Source organism: Sebastes fasciatus, chromosome 21 (genome assembly GCF_043250625.1).
Source record: "Sebastes fasciatus isolate fSebFas1 chromosome 21, fSebFas1.pri, whole genome shotgun sequence".
In the NCBI taxonomy this organism is placed as follows: domain Eukaryota; kingdom Metazoa; phylum Chordata; class Actinopteri; order Perciformes; family Sebastidae; genus Sebastes; species Sebastes fasciatus.
In genome coordinates, this window is record NC_133815.1 from 17,086,108 (window position 1) to 17,103,086 (window position 16,979).

General features: G+C 40.4%; 2 protein-coding genes across 2 annotated transcripts; one reads left to right on the forward strand and one right to left on the reverse strand.

Annotated features, from left to right (window-relative positions):
• Positions 1-431: 431 nt before the first annotated feature.
• tm9sf1 (transmembrane 9 superfamily member 1) lies at positions 432-9,648 on the reverse strand. Its single transcript, XM_074622081.1, has 9 exons — positions 9,138-9,648; positions 6,541-6,752; positions 5,340-5,471; positions 4,995-5,117; positions 4,420-4,778; positions 4,072-4,226; positions 3,706-3,891; positions 1,914-2,187; positions 432-1,515 (listed from the first exon to the last, which is right to left on the reverse strand). The coding sequence occupies exons 2-9, from the start codon at positions 6,745-6,747 to the stop codon at positions 1,122-1,124; spliced, it is 1,830 nt and encodes a 609-aa protein (XP_074478182.1). The 5' UTR covers positions 6,748-6,752; positions 9,138-9,648; the 3' UTR covers positions 432-1,121.
• Positions 9,649-9,735: 87 nt separating this feature from the next.
• On the forward strand, positions 9,736-16,751 carry fen1 (flap structure-specific endonuclease 1). The gene is made up of 12 exons (XM_074622084.1): positions 9,736-9,863; positions 11,343-11,448; positions 12,706-12,808; positions 12,959-13,061; positions 13,253-13,316; positions 13,554-13,663; positions 14,145-14,281; positions 14,721-14,787; positions 14,968-15,099; positions 15,190-15,341; positions 15,765-15,879; positions 16,143-16,751. Exons 2-12 carry the CDS (start codon positions 11,367-11,369, stop codon positions 16,218-16,220), a joined length of 1,143 nt encoding a protein of 380 aa, XP_074478185.1. The 5' UTR covers positions 9,736-9,863; positions 11,343-11,366; the 3' UTR covers positions 16,221-16,751.
• Positions 16,752-16,979: the final 228 nt, after the last annotated feature.

A 16,979-nucleotide genomic window follows, 5' to 3' on the forward strand; every position in this document is an offset into this window, starting at 1 on the left:
AACTATTTAATGTAATGTTGGGTGTGTGTGTTCTTTGCGCTTGGTGAAACAAGATGGATCCAAGTTGGATGCATTCTTTGGATTACATTGTTTTTTTGAGAACTGTTTTAAGGCAAAGTAATGATGCAGATCTGATGTGCACACATCAATTTTTTTCTATAAATACAGGTTCCCTTTGGTAAATTTGTTTCTGTGTTTTTTTTGAGAGCATGGTGATACGATGACACACATTTTGTGCACATCAAGGCTAGTGGGGCAGTTTGTCAAACTTGTAACAACACACCCAAAAGCTGGGCAAGTAGTGTAGCATTTTCCAGTCAACATAATGTAGTGCTAGTGTTTCAATTGGCTGTACAACATGTATAGTAGATGTACCCGTTATACAAGAATCCAAGAAAAAATAAAAAGTCCTGGGTTGATTTCTGGCAATATTGTATTAAAAAGCATTTTATTGAAAAGACTATATTTACATCAGAACCAAAATCACAGTCAATGGTGACCATAGAATACAATAACAATATTGCTACCATCACCAACATCTTTGCAACCGCTCTTCAATCTACAACGCATCATTCCTCTTATCCACCGCAGGGCCGTGTGGAGCTTGACAGGGCCAGTGCAAAACTATTTTTATATATTCTATTTGAATAGGCTGCCACAACTGTGTGTGGTGGGGGGGGGGGGGGGGAGAGTATAATTGCAACTTGCATAATTAAATCAAAACTACAGTATGAGTCAGCTGTCTCGGTGGGTGTAATAAAGAATAGATCCTGCCAAGCCTTGGTAGACCATGAAGTAGGAACCAGAGCAGATGATGCCACACAACATCATACAATTATTAGATCCATTCACACACATATCATCATACGTTTTACCCATTCACTCCCGATGGTACACAATCATCCCTTTTTACTGAAATATCCCATTTTATCCTTAAATGTATGATCCAACCAACCAACTATCCCTTATTATAACAATGACAAGCTCTAGTTCAATCCTGTCAAATCAAGGTAAAGGCCCCGTTTCTCCTCCTTCATTGGAGGTGTGTGTGTATGTATGACTGAAAGCAAGGGAGGAGGATGAGGATTGTCCATGTTTATGTGTGTATGCACATTTCATGTTTAGTCCATCTTGAGGCTACGGTAGATGTAGCGGATGAATGCCAGCGAGGCCCAGAACGACACGCTGCCCAGCATCAGCGTGAAGACCATCGCCGTGAGCAGAGAGTAACCGAAGAACTCGGTGCTCTGCACCAGGCCGCTCATGGACGACCGGTTCCGGTAGTAGAAAACGGAGTAGACGAAGATGAAGAGGCCGGTGGAGCCGGTGCTCAGGACGCTCCGCCACCACCACCGGTAGTCTTCGCCGGACAGCAGGAAGTAGGTGAGCGCCACGGAGATGCAGGCGCCCACTGAGAGGAGGATGGCGAAGACGCACAGCAGGATGCCGTAGAGGGTGTAGTGCTCTCTGCCCCAGACTGTGGCGAAGATGTAATACAGCTCCACTGAGATGGCACTGAGGGAGAGAGTTCATAGAAAGCAGGAATGAGTGTGTAGATAATGACATTCAATAGGCTGTACTTTCAATATTTTTTCCATCGGTGTGGACAAATCCTCGTAGTAGAGTAGTAATTAATAGTGCTGACTCATCAGTCAAGATGACACAAAAGCATAACTTAAACTGCAAACATTTGCAGAAAGAAGATTTCACACAACCAGCCTAAATAATAAAAAGGTAATACAAAAGCTAAACAACAGGACACCAATAAGTGTAGAAATACATTCAAAAATGTGGTACCTCAATGATAATTTCATTCTTTGACAATTAATTCTCATTGTGGGATATCACATCAATTGCTACCAGACTCTTTGATCGAAGCACCTCTTTTCCACGCATGAAGACAGACAGCTCACCTGAATGGCAGGAAGCCGCCGATGGCCATGTGCACAGCCGTGTGTTTGTACCAGGGCTGCGTGGGGATCTGCCGGGCGATGTTGCGAGTGCGGCAGGGCGCCTGGAAGCTGCCGGCTCGGTTCTTTCCCACGATGCCGCCGATGACGGTGAGCGGGAAGCCCACCAGCACCCAGGCGCCCAGGATGAGGAGCACGGTGGTGGCCGGCAGAGCCTGAGTGGAGCCGCTCCACCAGTGGATGGAGTTCACGACGCTCCACGTCAGGAACAGAGGTGCTGTGGGGATGAAGGACAAGGACAGGCATTGTTTTTAATCATTCCAGATCATTGTTTGAAGAAAAAGTGCCTCACAGTACTGCTAAAAATTACTCATTATATGGTTTTATATGCCAGAGGGCATATTTTTTCAAACAACTGCCTGAACCTGAACAAAGTACTCCTGTAAAGTGTGAATGCTGTGAATACATTATAGATAAATGAATAAATTAGAGTAGAATAGCATTGCCACATTGTACAGAACACTAATAGAGACATAACACACTAGAGCTGCCCCGACCTACCAGCTTTGTTCTTTAGAGATGACAATATGAAAATCTATAAAAGCTCTAAGAGCTGTTAGGCCTGGGTCAATAACTCCAGTTTCTCTTCTAAATGTTAACATAAAAGCTCAAAGCAAAAGTCTGTATTAACCAAGGTTAGAATTGTTCTGAATTGTCAATTAGTTATTTTATTTTAGTTTTTACTTTTCAATTTCATTTTAGTTTAGTTTCAGTTTTTCAGAAAGGTTTAGTTTTAGTTTAGTTTTACAGTAGTTTTAGTTTGTTTTTGTTAGGGCCAGCTATAATGTGTCAGAAGTATGTAGCTATAAACATAAGAAATGGTTGGACAACTGTGTAGGAATGGCTGTAATGTTTAATGTTTAATCTTTTCTCTATGTTAGTGAAGCAATTGCGGCACAGCGCCATCTGCTGGAATGTCAAGTCCATTAAATTTCTGTGGTTCATGCTGTCTCCTTTTTTTCGGTTGTTATATATTATAGCTAAAAAAGTAAAACTGAAATTAATTTAAGTTCATTTTTATTTTGTATTTTATTAGTTTTTACCCAGATGATATAGTTTCAGTTTAGCTTTTCTTAATGGATGTAGTTTTTATGATTAGTTTCAGTTTGCTAAAACAAAAAGAAATTCACGGCTTATTTTCGTTTTAGTTTCAGTTTCAGTTTACTATCATAACCCTGGCATGAACAACAATGGTACTGTAAAATAAAAAAAACTGCCAGCATCCTCATTGACGAGATGTATTCTGGAGGAAAAGTCTCATTAAGTTTCTTATTAACTAATGATCAAAGTCATTACAACTAGTTTTAAAAATATTTTTGTTTGAAAGTTGAATCTCAGTTATTTTTCTGCAAGACGTTACAACTTTTTCCTGACACAACAGAGTGCAAAATAACACTCCTTAAAACCCATAATGTTGATCTACAGACAGATTCAAAGGCAAAACCTCAATAAAAATTCATCAGTATCAATTTGTTATCATGTTTTCCCAAAAGTCCTTCTTCAACTTTAATTTTGCAATGACAGTTTTAATGGATAAATGGAAAATTATGAGAGGAAAAATGTGGGATTAGTGATGAGAAACAGGACTAAACTAAGCAACAAGGTGGGATTAATGGAGAGGAATGGGTATAAAAACAACAAATTGAGTTTCCATTAACTGAAGATACTAATAAGTAAATGAACATGTTGTGAAGTGTAAAGTGATCCCAAACTCTTCTAATCTAATGGGACTCACCGGAGAAGAGTGACGAGGTGAGGATGATGTTCCACACCCAGCGCTGGCCGTTGATCTGTGTGTAGAAGCTGCATGACACGTAGCCCGACACGCAGCTGGTCAGAGCGTACAGGACGATCGCTGTAGAGTTGATGGCGCCGTGGCGGTGCACATTGAACATTCCCAGCAACGCCATTAGGATGATTCCTGAGGAGACATTGGAATGATCAGACTCCAGTAAGACTGTTGCTGCGGGTCAGAGCTGCTCAGAACAAGTCTGCTCAATTTTCAAACAAAACAATGATAGTTCCTGATACTGTTTTGGAAGTTAATAGACCTGCATGTGTGTGTTGCTCTGTTTTGGTGTATTTGAGAATGAATGCTCACCTGTGGCAAGGGTAAGGAACTGAGCCCCCACCCCCAGCACGGCACACAGCAGGCTTTTGTAGGGAGGGAACCTGAAGACGTCAGTGTGTATGATCTTCCAGCCGTTGTCTCCCTGGTCCAGATCATCACAGCCGCCCTCCTCCTCCACATTGTACCTGCAGCCGAGGGAAAAATGATTTCACTCACGATGTTTTCAAGATTTTTTTACTACCCAAAGTGATACTAACAGTGCGCTGAAGTCTTTAACAGCCTTTCATTTTGTATAAACTTTAATATTTCAGACACGAAACATAAAGTTTCCCATATGTTTACCCAGAAACATCCACTTGAGCTCCATCCCTGACTAACCTGGCAAAGTCATTCTTTAGGACCCGCATGAGGATGATGATGACGAAGCCCAGCAGCAGCACCACCAGCACCAGTGAGTTGATAATGGAGAGCCAGTGGATTTCCAGTGTTTTGGGGAAGAACGAGTAGTCTCGGAGGCGCTCGGCTCTCCGGGCGTGAGGTAGGGGGGACTCGAACCAGCGCACGCTGTAGGTGAAGGTGACCGTCAGGCTGCCTCCACCCACCCCGACTCCACCCACCGCCGTGCCCGCTCCCTCCTCCAGGGGAACAGGTTTAACGTCTTTTACCGAAACATTGGCGAAGATCACTGAGTCGCCATTGTACTCGATGTTGAAGTCCAGGTGAGTCCACAAAACCACCTGTTGGAGGTGAGAGATGAGAGACAAAGACAGAACAAAAGAGAAACAGAAAGAGGAGGAGAAAGTGAGCATAAGAAGAATGCGGTTCAGCTGAAACAGGAACTTTGCATAAAGATAAAATCTTACACAGTCTTCCTGTCTCTCTCTTTGTCTCTCTCATACAGTATAATCCAATCCATATATCCCACAAACCCTCAAAGGTACAAACAGGTTTACCTTGTGGCTGTGAGGCAGGAAGCCGCTCTCCTCTATGTATCCAACGAACCCCCAGATTGGAATATCATCCAGGACAAATTCAAAATAGAACAGCTCCTCGATGGCGTCACGAAGTTCGTCCACCTGACACACACAAAACATATCACCGATCACACCCGAATTGTATCATTTTTAAAAAGCGGTCCTTGTCTTGCAACATTTACCATCCTGTGACCAATGTATGACATACAGTATTTTTAATTCTAAAATCAAGCTACTTAATTAATTATAAACAGTTTAAATCCCCTATGAGCCCAGATTATTGAAGCCAAGAAGTCTGGTAGTATGCAATGTCTTAATAAATACCTGTTTGTTTGAGAGAGTGAGCTTGCAAAGACTTTTTTTCTCCACGTTCTCTTTGAACCGGATGTGATATAAAGACTCCGCCATCCTGTCACCATCCAACACTTCTCCCAGACTCAGGGACTTGTGATGCACCTGAAGAAGAAGTGTTACAATATGAGTAATAAGAGTGTAAAAAAGCAGCACAACGCATTAGTTGATCATAATTATGTGAGGTACTCATAGCGGGCAAACTGAAAACAAAAGCGCAGCTGGCTACGGTCACACTTCCTCACTGCATGCATGGTGTGTTGAAGCACCATATCCCATAATGGTGGGTAATAATAATAAGTTACTAATAATAGGTTACTGCTATTGTAAATGTGTCACTGCTGCCGATGCCACCACACTTCCAATAATGACTTTTCTTCAAAGCCATGAGTCATGAATTAAACCTTAACCCCTTAAACCCTGTGTCTCTGGACATATTATGTAAAGTTTTATACTGTGTCAAAAATACATTTGAACATAGTTTTATTTCTTCCTGTAAAAGGTTAATTTTTTTCAATCTGTATTCAATAAAAGGTGTTCATAGATTTCAAGCCCTCGTCAGTGAAGTCCCAAATAAAAGTCTCAAATAAACTACCTCTCAATGCTGCATCCTGCTCAAAAGGAAACACATGGACACAAGGGGAAAATGCCATCTGGGAACCGTTTCATTGGAATCTTTTTTTGAATAATCTTTAAGGCTGTCCTCGACCAAAAGAATTATTGGTCGACTGTCACTCATATGATTTTGTTGACTTATCGATTAGTTGATTTAATCAACAGATCTATGAAACTCAGTTTCTCCATAAAGAATCACAAAAAAGCACCACTTTAAGTCATGTATTTACCTGAGATGTGCTCATAAGATTCATAAGTTAAGTCATTCAGCATGAAAAAGCATAATAAATGACTAATGAACTAAAGAAATCTTAGCCTACTAAGACCAAAACGACCGATTATTCGACTAATCGACTAAGAGGGGGAAGCCCTAATAATCTCATATGACAACATTTCATGGCCAGATGGAGATACAGTACCTTTCAGATAAAAGCAACTCTACAAGAAAAGTTGAGATTTATGTGTTAAGTGTCTACATTCAGCATGACAAAATAATCTGCTTTTTCTTTGTGGATTTCAGCAGCCCATTAATATACAGTGAAATGGAACAAAGACTGACCTTCTCCGGTCTGCAAACAGGCAGCGTGTAGTAGTGATACGTCTCCTGGGGATTGTGATAAGGGCCCACTTTGTTGACATAGAGAGTCACGTTGTCCCCCTGCTTGTAGCCCACTGCCCAGCCAGAGAACAGGCACAGGATCAAGACGCAGTGCAGGCCCATCGTCCTCTGGCAGCCACCTGGCAGGTGTCCTATTCCACACTGCATAACCCCTGTTTGCAAAGATGGACAGTTCACATCAGTTCACGAGGGACAGCAGGTGTGATTTAAACCAGACCGTCTGTCCTGACACTTACAGTATGCCTCTCATTTCAAGTCAAGAAATTAGGTCATGTCCATGCCACTTAGATCTGATAAGTGATGATTTATGTGTCAAGAGGAGAATTTTTATGCAACGTTAATCCCTCAGTGTTCAAACAAACACAGCAGAGAGTTGAGAAACACTCGGACAGAACTGTGTAACCATGAGTTACAATGTATTTCATCAGTTGGATCAGTCCAGGAGGGGGTTGACCAGAATTAAATGAGCTCCGTCTGTTTGTATCCATATGTTATGAGTTTATGAGAGTATACACATAATGAAATTGCCCACAGATGCTATTCTGCACACTACTTCTTCTACTACAGGGGTCTCCTTGGAAACATGTACTTGTACACAGCATACTACACTTGCATGCTAATATTCATTAGCACCACCTTTTGAAAGGGAAATGATGATGTTACATTAGAGTATGACGCTACAGCGCCATCGTTTCCTTTCTTCTTTTAGGAAATGCCTGTAATAATAATAATACTAATAATAATAATTTATTTATAGAGCACTTTTTCAAGCCATAATCACAAAGTGCTTTCCAAGGAAATACAAAACATAAACAAAAGAATAGATAACTAATGATACATAAACAATAGAATAGGTAAATAATGAAACATTAACAATAGAATAGGTAAAGAATGAAACATGTATATACACACATTCATACAATTACATATGCACATACATACGTCAGCAATAGCAGCAAGCTACCAGACTATGTATTTAAAAGCCAGAGTTTAGCACTTCAAATTTTGTCTCGTCACTTTTGGGGTAGGACATATAAAAAAGGAATTTAAGAAGTTGATCTATATTCAGCAGCACTGATGTCGCAATACTGGTCAAATGTCCCAGCAATGCAAAATGTGTGAGTTGTCTGTATGCTGCAGTTTTAATGCAATTACAATCTACATGTAGTATTCTGTGTTGTGCATCAACATGCTGACTTTCAGTGTTAATGTTGACGAAAAGTTAGAATGGTCTAGTGACAGCAGATTTCAGTTTAAATATGAATGGCCCCTGAAGGATAGTGTATGATAGAGGTAGTGCTTGCTAAATAGTGGGCATGTTTGTTTTTCTCTCACATTAAAATATGGATTTGGCTGGTTTCTGACCAGAGTGGCTGAATGTGCTTTCTGTTCAGTTTCAGCAAAAAAGGGGTAGTCTCAAGAAGCTGATCACTCGTCAATAATCTTCTGTTATGCCTCTTCAGAGTAGCATCACACCTTAGACAGCCATTAAAATACATCATTTAATCAGATTTTTTTCAGTTTTTAGATTTAACACTGAATTATATTAGCTGGACAATTAACAACAGCAGCAACAACAACAACTGACAACTAGAGCCAAAGCAGTCCTGCTTTTGTTTGTACTGACATCTAGTGAGTTAAGTATTGAGCTCTGACTCACCACTGTGAATTGTACTCTTGGGTGGCATGGCCTGCACTGGCAACCCGTAGGCTCTCCCATTGGTACATCCTTATATATAAGGTAATTCTGGGTCTGCTCCAACAATACTTAAGTGTTTTTATCACGCAAAAAAATTGTGGACAGTATTCACTGCGTTCACAGGACCTCTTTGTGCTCTCTGTCCCAAAAGCTCGGACAACAAATTGGGGAAAGGGCTTTTGCATATTCTGCACCTTCAGCCTAGAATTTGCTTAAAAATCAAGGAGCTGGTATCATTAAACATTTTTAAATCAAACAAGTTAGTACAATCTGCATTTCAGTTTAAATATGACTGCCCTTGAAGGATAGTTTATGATAGAGGTAGTGCTTGCTAAATAGTGGGCATGTTTGTTTTTCTCTCACATTAAAATATGGATTTAGTTGGTTTCTGACCAGAGTGGAGCATTCAGAGTGGCTGAATGTGCTTTCGGTTCAGTTTCAGCAAAAAAGGGAAGTCTGAAGAAGCTGATCACTTATCAATAATGTCAATAATTTTCTGTTATGCCTCTTCCGAGTAGCATCACACCTGCAGGTCACTTTAGTTCCAGGACAGCCATTAAAATACAAAATTGAATCAGATTTTTTTTTCTTCCAGTTTTTAGATTAGCTGGTAGTTAATTAGTTAATTAGTAGCTAAATTGACTATTCCCTAATGTAATGCACTATTAGTTAAGAGCAAGGTCAAGCATCAAAGTGCCACAGGACATCTCCTCTATTTGTTTAGCAGACTGCAGTCATTTATTCCAAAGAGGCACATTGCATGAAATCATTTTCATGCATCGACTCACAAAGACAGCAAATGACTACAAGGCAAAGAAGTTACAGAAATCTGCACTACCAGGTCCGATGCTGCTGCAGATCCAACCAAACCAGTCTGTGCTCCGGATTCCTCGGACTCCTCCAGGCCCAGACAGAGACAGTCAGTCTCCTCTCTCTCTGCTCCGGTATGCGTCCTGCTGCTGTCAGCTCAATGTAAAGATTCACAGCTTAACATCTTGGAAAAATGTCCCCCCAAACGCCTTATGCACTCATTGCGATCATATCCGGGTACACTGAGTACTTTTATTGACACATGAGCCAGTGTTAGAAGAGGGAGTCCGACTCCACGTCACCTTAAAAACATACAAATAACGACGACTCCAGTGAGTTTTCCGGAGTGGGCGGAGAGATAAAAACACACCTCCTTAACGTTACCGGTTAGTCACAGCCGCTCACAATCTCCCTCTCACAATACATGTGAAATACGGTGTGTTTTTGTGCTTTAACGCCACCGAAAATGCACATTTAACCCGTTTAGCGACTCTGTTATTTTTGCTGTATTGACCGGATTTCCTTCAACCTCCCAATGAGCCAATCAGAAGCCGTTTCAGCACTTCCGCCTTAGAAGTCAGACTATTTAATCAAACCTGCACAATCGATGCGCAGCTCTTCAGCGTCTTTTAACGGTGCAGCGCTCGATAGATCGATAGGCGATGTCTGCTATTTGATTTTTCCCGCGAAAGAGACGCAATTCCCCGCGCCGCCGAGACAAGTGTGCACAAAACCGGAGATTAACAGCTAACTGGTGAGTTTAACATGGCAAAAACGGTTTAATCTAAGTCAACATGTGAAGTATAGCGATGAAAACTAGTGTGTTCTGTTGCTAATAGCATGTATATTGTGAATAAATGTGACATTATTTATGTTTAGCCCTCAAACTACGATCTGTCGCCACACACCAAACTTCATTCAAAAAACGGACAATTTAACGCGTTTGTCCTTCACTGTAAATTCACAATCATAGAACAAGCTTAAATTATGTTTTTAGCTATTATCAGTAGTTAATCATTAATTCGGCATGTGAAGTATAGCGATGAAAACTACTGTATGCTGTTGCTAATAGCATGTACATTGTGAATAAATTTAGACATTATGTATGTTTTAGCCATCAAACTGCAGCTTTACCTAGTTCTGTCCACACACACCAAACTTCATTAAAAAAACTGACAATTTTAATGCGTTTGTCCTTCACTGTAAATTCACTTTCATAGAACAAGCTTAAATTATGTTTGAGCTATTATTAGTTGTTAATCTTTAATTCGGCATGCATCAAACGATGAAGCACATTATGCAAACTACCATCCTGACTTATTCACTTTGTTTTATTTTACCCACTTTATCTTATTTATATGTACAGTACATGAATCTGGGTATATGTAGGTGTATATATATATATATATATATATGTGTGTGTGTGCAATATATACGTGTATGTATGGGCATGAACATGTGGGTATATGTGCACTTGTATATTTGTTTATCTCATAGAATTACTCTTACTATTTCTATATTTATCAATATTAGCTTGCTATCAATCTGATATGGTGCTCTGTTTCCCTCCACATGGCACCCCAAATATATAGGGTTCTTGGGAATATGTTATGATTATGTATGTATGTACACATGTTTTTGTATGGATATGTACAGTATGTATGTGTGTGTATGTATGTATATATACATATAATATATATATATATATTATATATATATATTTTATATATATTTGTGTATATATGTATGTATGTATATATTTAACTTATTTATTTTTTCCCATTATTTAGACATTGTGTGCAGCTAAATGCGATCCTGGTTTGATTTATTTTTTATTTTATTTTTTATCCTTTCCCTCTCTGCTAATGTGGGTGTGTACCCCACAAATAGGCGGGTGGGATGGGTGGGCGAGCACAATGTTTATTGTATATGTACACTTAAAAAAAGAAAAAAATGGAAACACTCTTTTAAGTACATGCTGCTCATTATATCAGGCTACAAACATGTACATTCCTTGATCATGTAAAGTGTCAACGTCTCCAAATTAAAATGAATTAAAAAACCAAAACAAAAAAAACGGGTCGTGTAACGTTAACGCATTGCTCTCACGTTTTACAACGACGTTTTGTGGACCTCAAGTTTTATGTGCCAGTTATTGGGGGCCCAAATAAAGTGGTCACGAAGGATGTGTATGACAATCGAATTAATAAAGATTATCTCATTGTTTTTTCAGACTTCGGTGATTTCAGACAACACAATGGGAATACACGGACTTGCTAAACTGATTGCTGACCATGCCCCTGGTGCCATCAAAGAGCAAGACATCAAGAACTACTTTGGTAACTGTTACAGGTCCCTTTCTTTCCCTACATATTGATGACTGAGGCTGTGGAAGTAAAACTTTTAGAACTTATAGAAATATGTTATTGATCACGAATGTAAAAAATCGTTGCTAAAAGTTATGTTGTAATCCCCAGCCTACAATATTGTCCACCATCTGTGTGTGTGTGTGTGTGTGTGTGTGTGTCCCCGACTTGACCTCACCCTGTCCATCTGTATGGCTAATAAGACCGTACCCATCTGCCTGGCCAGTGGCCACATCACAAGCTCATAAGACTGTATGCTTCCCTCGGAACAGACTAATAATCTGGACAAACGACCTTGTTTTCACACACACATACACGCGCACACACACACACGCACGCACACAATAAAACCCAGCTGAGACCTGATACCAATAATATTAACACCAATATAACAAAAGGAGGATCCCTGACTTTCAAGGTTCCCCGAAAAGCATATATATGACTGTTGTGTCTCTGACTTGATAGAACACAATAAAACTCTGCTTTTTGCAACTAACTTGAGCATCTCCAGAGAGTTATTTGAGTATCCCGTGTTGACTTTTAGACATCCTGAACATTGATTTTTGTAGAAAGTTGATCAAGGTTTTTTAAACATCATTTGGCCCAAGGTCTGAAATATTTTTTTGCCACGACGAGGCCTGCATAATAATAAATGCGCATGAGATCAGATGATAGTTTAATGATCTCCCTTGGGTACATTGGATCAATGCTGTAATGGGGATACAACAGAGGTGAAGGATGAATCAAATATAGAGCATAATCACTTACAGAAATGACAGCCATGTCAGATTGTAGGTCTAGGTGATCAATAAAGATTAATTGAGCCAAATTAGTCAATATTTTTTCATAGTGGTGTACTAATAGTTTCAAATTGATGGTTCAAAACTTTCATTTCGTTGTCTTGAATTAACAAACGGGGGCAACATCTCTTTCAGTCTGCCTTATGATTCTTTATTAAAAGTGTAACATGTAGATCTCCAGCTATGTCCGCTCTAAATCCTTGTTCAGTGATAAAGACTGCACAATGCCTCTTTTACCTGATGCAGGTCTGAACTTCTGGGTGAATGAAAGAATCGTATGTACTTCACTTTGCCTTATAATAGAGAGAATAAAAGGCTTGCCAGGTTATATATGGCATTAATGTTACATTTATTACCATTGTTTTGATAACCCCTGCTGTTTTTAAAACATGCCAAATAAACATCTAACTGATTTCTTGAACTTTTGCAGGCAGGAAAATTGCTATAGACGCCTCCATGTGTATCTACCAGTTCCTGATTGCCGTGCGACAGGACGGGAACGTTCTGCAGAATGAGGATGGCGAGACGACGAGGTACACCGCCTCATAATACAGACACTGTGAAGTCATAGTAGGAGACGCATTAGACATACAGTAGTTCTTGGATTGATCCTAGACTACGTAGCTCAAGTCTGCGCACAAAGCTGAAATATTTCTGCCACCTGTTTGCTCTTTTTCTCTCAGCCACCTAATGGGAATGTTCTACCGGACAATCCGCATGCTGGAACACGGCATCAAACCCGTGTACGTGTTTGACGGCAAGCCCCCACAGCTCAAGTCAGCAGAGGTTAGTGTGGGCTCTGATTACCGCTGGCGCTTTTCTCCCTGCATTCTGTTATTGTGAAAGTGGCAATATGTTGTATTAACATTTGACTGACTGAGCCTCCTATTAAAGTAATGAATTGGGTTTGTTTTTTTGTAAGCTACATCATCTGTCTCTCGTTTCATATTTCTCTTTGCTCTTCTGGTCACACGCAGCTGGAGAAGAGAGGGGAGAGGAGGGCAGAAGCTGAGAAGATGCTCGCTCAAGCCCAGGAAATGGGTACAGTTCATTTCTCATTTTATTTAATAATAATAATCATGAGTGATGCCAGTCTGGCTTTATTGTGCTGTGTTGTTATGTAGGCCCTGACCCTGTTAATGAGAGATCAAAATCAGTGTGTTTTGGGGAAATTAGCAGGAGGTGTAAACCAATGTAATCAGTCTTGATGTTTTTTATATAATAAGCTGTATATACAATGTATTAAAACGTCTGCAAAAATGGTTTGTCTCAACCCAGGGGAACAAGAGAATATCGACAAATTCAGCAAGCGTCTGGTAAAAGTCACCAAGCACCATAACGATGAGTGCAAGAAGCTGCTGACGCTGATGGGAGTGCCTTACGTTGAGGTTAGATCACTCTTGCTGGCTTCAAGGATATTTCCACATTCCTATTGACAGGGATTTTGCTCACCAGTTTTGAGGAATCTTTCCCGTGGGGATGTTTCTTCAGTGCTCTTTCTTACATGTTTATCGTTATTTTTCCAGTTTGGTGTTTATCATCAGGATAGGCTTCAAAGGGCCCTGAAAGACAGAAAATGTAATGTTAAAACGGCAAACGTTTTTTCTTAACATTGCACCATTAGGAAGGAGAAGTTCATGAAATACAATTTGCAAAAAAAAAGTACATTTTTGTTGTTGCTTTGCCACCTGACAGACACCCTCAATAAATCTGGAGAAACGAAGAAGTAAATTTGAAGTGAAATGCCTCCTGTTCTACTGTATGTCTGGCAGCTAAAGCGTTTTTTCTCCATATCAGAGAAATCAGTTACAAAAGGACATGTCTGATGAATAAATCTGTGAAATGTAACTTTGTGTTTTGTATCATCAGGCTCCATGCGAGGCGGAGGCCAGCTGTGCCGCTCTGGTTAAAGCAGGGAAGGTCTTTGCCACGGCAACAGAGGATATGGACGGACTGACCTTTGGGACAAACGTCCTGCTCAGACACGTCACCGCCAGCGAAGCAAAGTAAGGCTGCACCTGCATCCCACCGTCCCATGGAAAAATGGCTTGATGTTTTTAGTTCTGGTGCAACTTTTGATTCAACCTGTGATTCAATCTGCAATCAATTCCATTTTATTTAATTATCCATAATTGTTTGGGAGGCAATTACTTCTTACTATCACAGTTCTATTTTAATGATGGCGGTGTTGTTGGGTTGTCCTACCAGCTCTGAAAGACATGCTACAAGTATCCATAAAACCAGTAGTAGTGTTCCCTACATTCCCTCTGTTTTATTAAAGTACTCATGTGGAACAGCGCTGATGATGGTGTTATTGTTTGTTTCACCATATCACAGTCTGAATCCGATTTAAGGCTTAGAAGAGGAGACGATGAGCCAATAATAGTAATGGCAATGCATTTCTTTATGCACTTTATAATACATCAAGAAATGCGTTTGTTTTAGGAAACTTCCCATCCAGGAGTTCCACTTCAATCGCATCTTGGAGGACATCGGCCTGACCAACGAACAGGTAAAGTGTTTTTTCTGACTATGAGACATTATGTAATCATAATTTTTCAAATGTCATAACGCTCTCCTGGTGATTAGAACTGTATGTGCTGTGGGACCATCAACACATGTGCACCAGGTACAGGAGTGACATTTCTGTCTTTCTTGCATTAACTCCTCCTTTCTGTGGTTCCGATACTAGTTCATAGACCTGTGTATCCTGCTGGGCTGCGACTACTGCGGCACCATCAAGGGGATCGGCCCCAAGAGAGCCATCGACCTGATCAGACAGCACGGAAGCATCGAGGAGATCCTAGAAAACATCGACACCAGCGTAAGTTGACGTGTGCAACGATCCAGAAGTCCAGGCAGTTTTAAACAGTTGGAGTTTGGCTCCTGATTCTTTTGTTTTGCCTTCTTGCAGAAGCACCCTGCTCCAGAGGACTGGCTGTACAAAGAGGCCAGGAATTTGTTTTTGAAGGCCGAAGTGGTGGATTGTTCCACACTGGAGCTGAAGTGGAGCGAGCCGGACGAGGAGGCGCTGATCCAGTTCATGTGTAGCGAGAAACAGTTCAGGTCAGCAGGCTCTTTTCAGCCCTGTCCCCCCCACCCCCCATGCTGGATTCATCTTCTTTGCTTGCTTATTGAGTTTTCTCGCAATGATTATATGATCAGACCAGCTGTTTATACAACATCTGACCACTAGGCCGCACAGCTGGCCATGTCGAGGCAGCGTTTATGGTTCTAGCATCACTTGAGCACTCAGCCTTTTTACATACAATATAAGGTTTATAGCCCAAACCAGTCCATGTTGGACTCTTTACAGTGAACCGTGACAGTTATTTTATTACTCACCATCCTCTAAATGTTGCCTTGGATGCTTGTTTTTATTGCTGAGAAAAAAAATGATGGAAAGGTCAGCTGGAAATAACATTGTGCACAAGATAACATGTAGCTTTGTATTCATCAGTCGGTTGATTTGTGTATGTGTGTGTGCAGCGAGGACAGGATGCGCAACGGCTGTAAGAAGATTGTGAAGAGCCGACAGGGCAGCACACAGGGACGACTGGACTCCTTCTTCACCATCACTGGATCTCTGTCCTCCAAACGGAAGGTACATTTAGAAACAACTACAGGGCAGCTACGTGTTTCCAAAATGATGGGATGATTGAACTTAATCTATTATTAATCTAACCACCTACAGTACTACGTCATGTGCGGTACCCCACGTCTGAATCTTTAGCTAGTCCTGTTTTTAACTGTAAAGAATAAGCAGAGGTGTTCAGTAGGCTGCTTTATTTTGACGCCAGTGTGTATTGTCAAGTTGTACATGTGTAGTTATCTTCTTAATGTTTTATTTCTTTTGCCTTATCTTAGGAACCGGAACTTAAAGGATCAGCAAAAAAGAAGCAGAAGACCGGAGCCACGCCGGGCAAATTTAGGAAGGGAAAATAGACTGTACCTTTGGGAAGTAATAATTGGAATGAATAACACCTACTAAATAAAGAGTATAAATATAAACATAGAGGTCCAAGTGAGGCAGGAGGAAACTGCAACACAATAAGAGTTTGTGTGTAGTTTAGTTTAGTTCAGCTGAATAACTGTGTATGTACAAAGAAACAGCTAGGAGTGTTTGTGTTTTGTTATTGAATAAAAGTAATGAAGTGTTTTTGTAGAGCAATGTGTTATACGCCTTTTTAATTTACTAATCTTTTGGTTAACTGCTGTTGCACCCTCAAACAGACAGGACTCTGTCTTCTGTTTGGTAACTTTTTTTACCCAGGCACTGCAGTGCACTTGTTATTTTTTTGCAGTACTCGTGTACCACACACACTCAACTGCGCCACAGCCGCATGTAGACTGATGACATCAAAGCAACAATACACTTCTTTTGTATAAGCAACATTATGCATAAAACAGGATTTAACCAAAAAGAGTAATTCAGTAATGGAAAAAAATGAAATAAAGGTATATCCTTCTGTAAAAGCCTGGCCTATTATGTTTCCATGAACTTTATATGGTACAAATATTTTCTAGGTGGCAACACAGACAACTGATAATCACAAGACGTCACTTTGTCAGACAAACATGATGGATTCAACATCACCTGTTCTGCCAGCTATACCCTGTGAATGAAGGAAGGGACACAAAAACAGCAGAGACGAATCTGACGCTTGATGTTTCATGTAGGACTTAATTTCCTTCATTCCATAC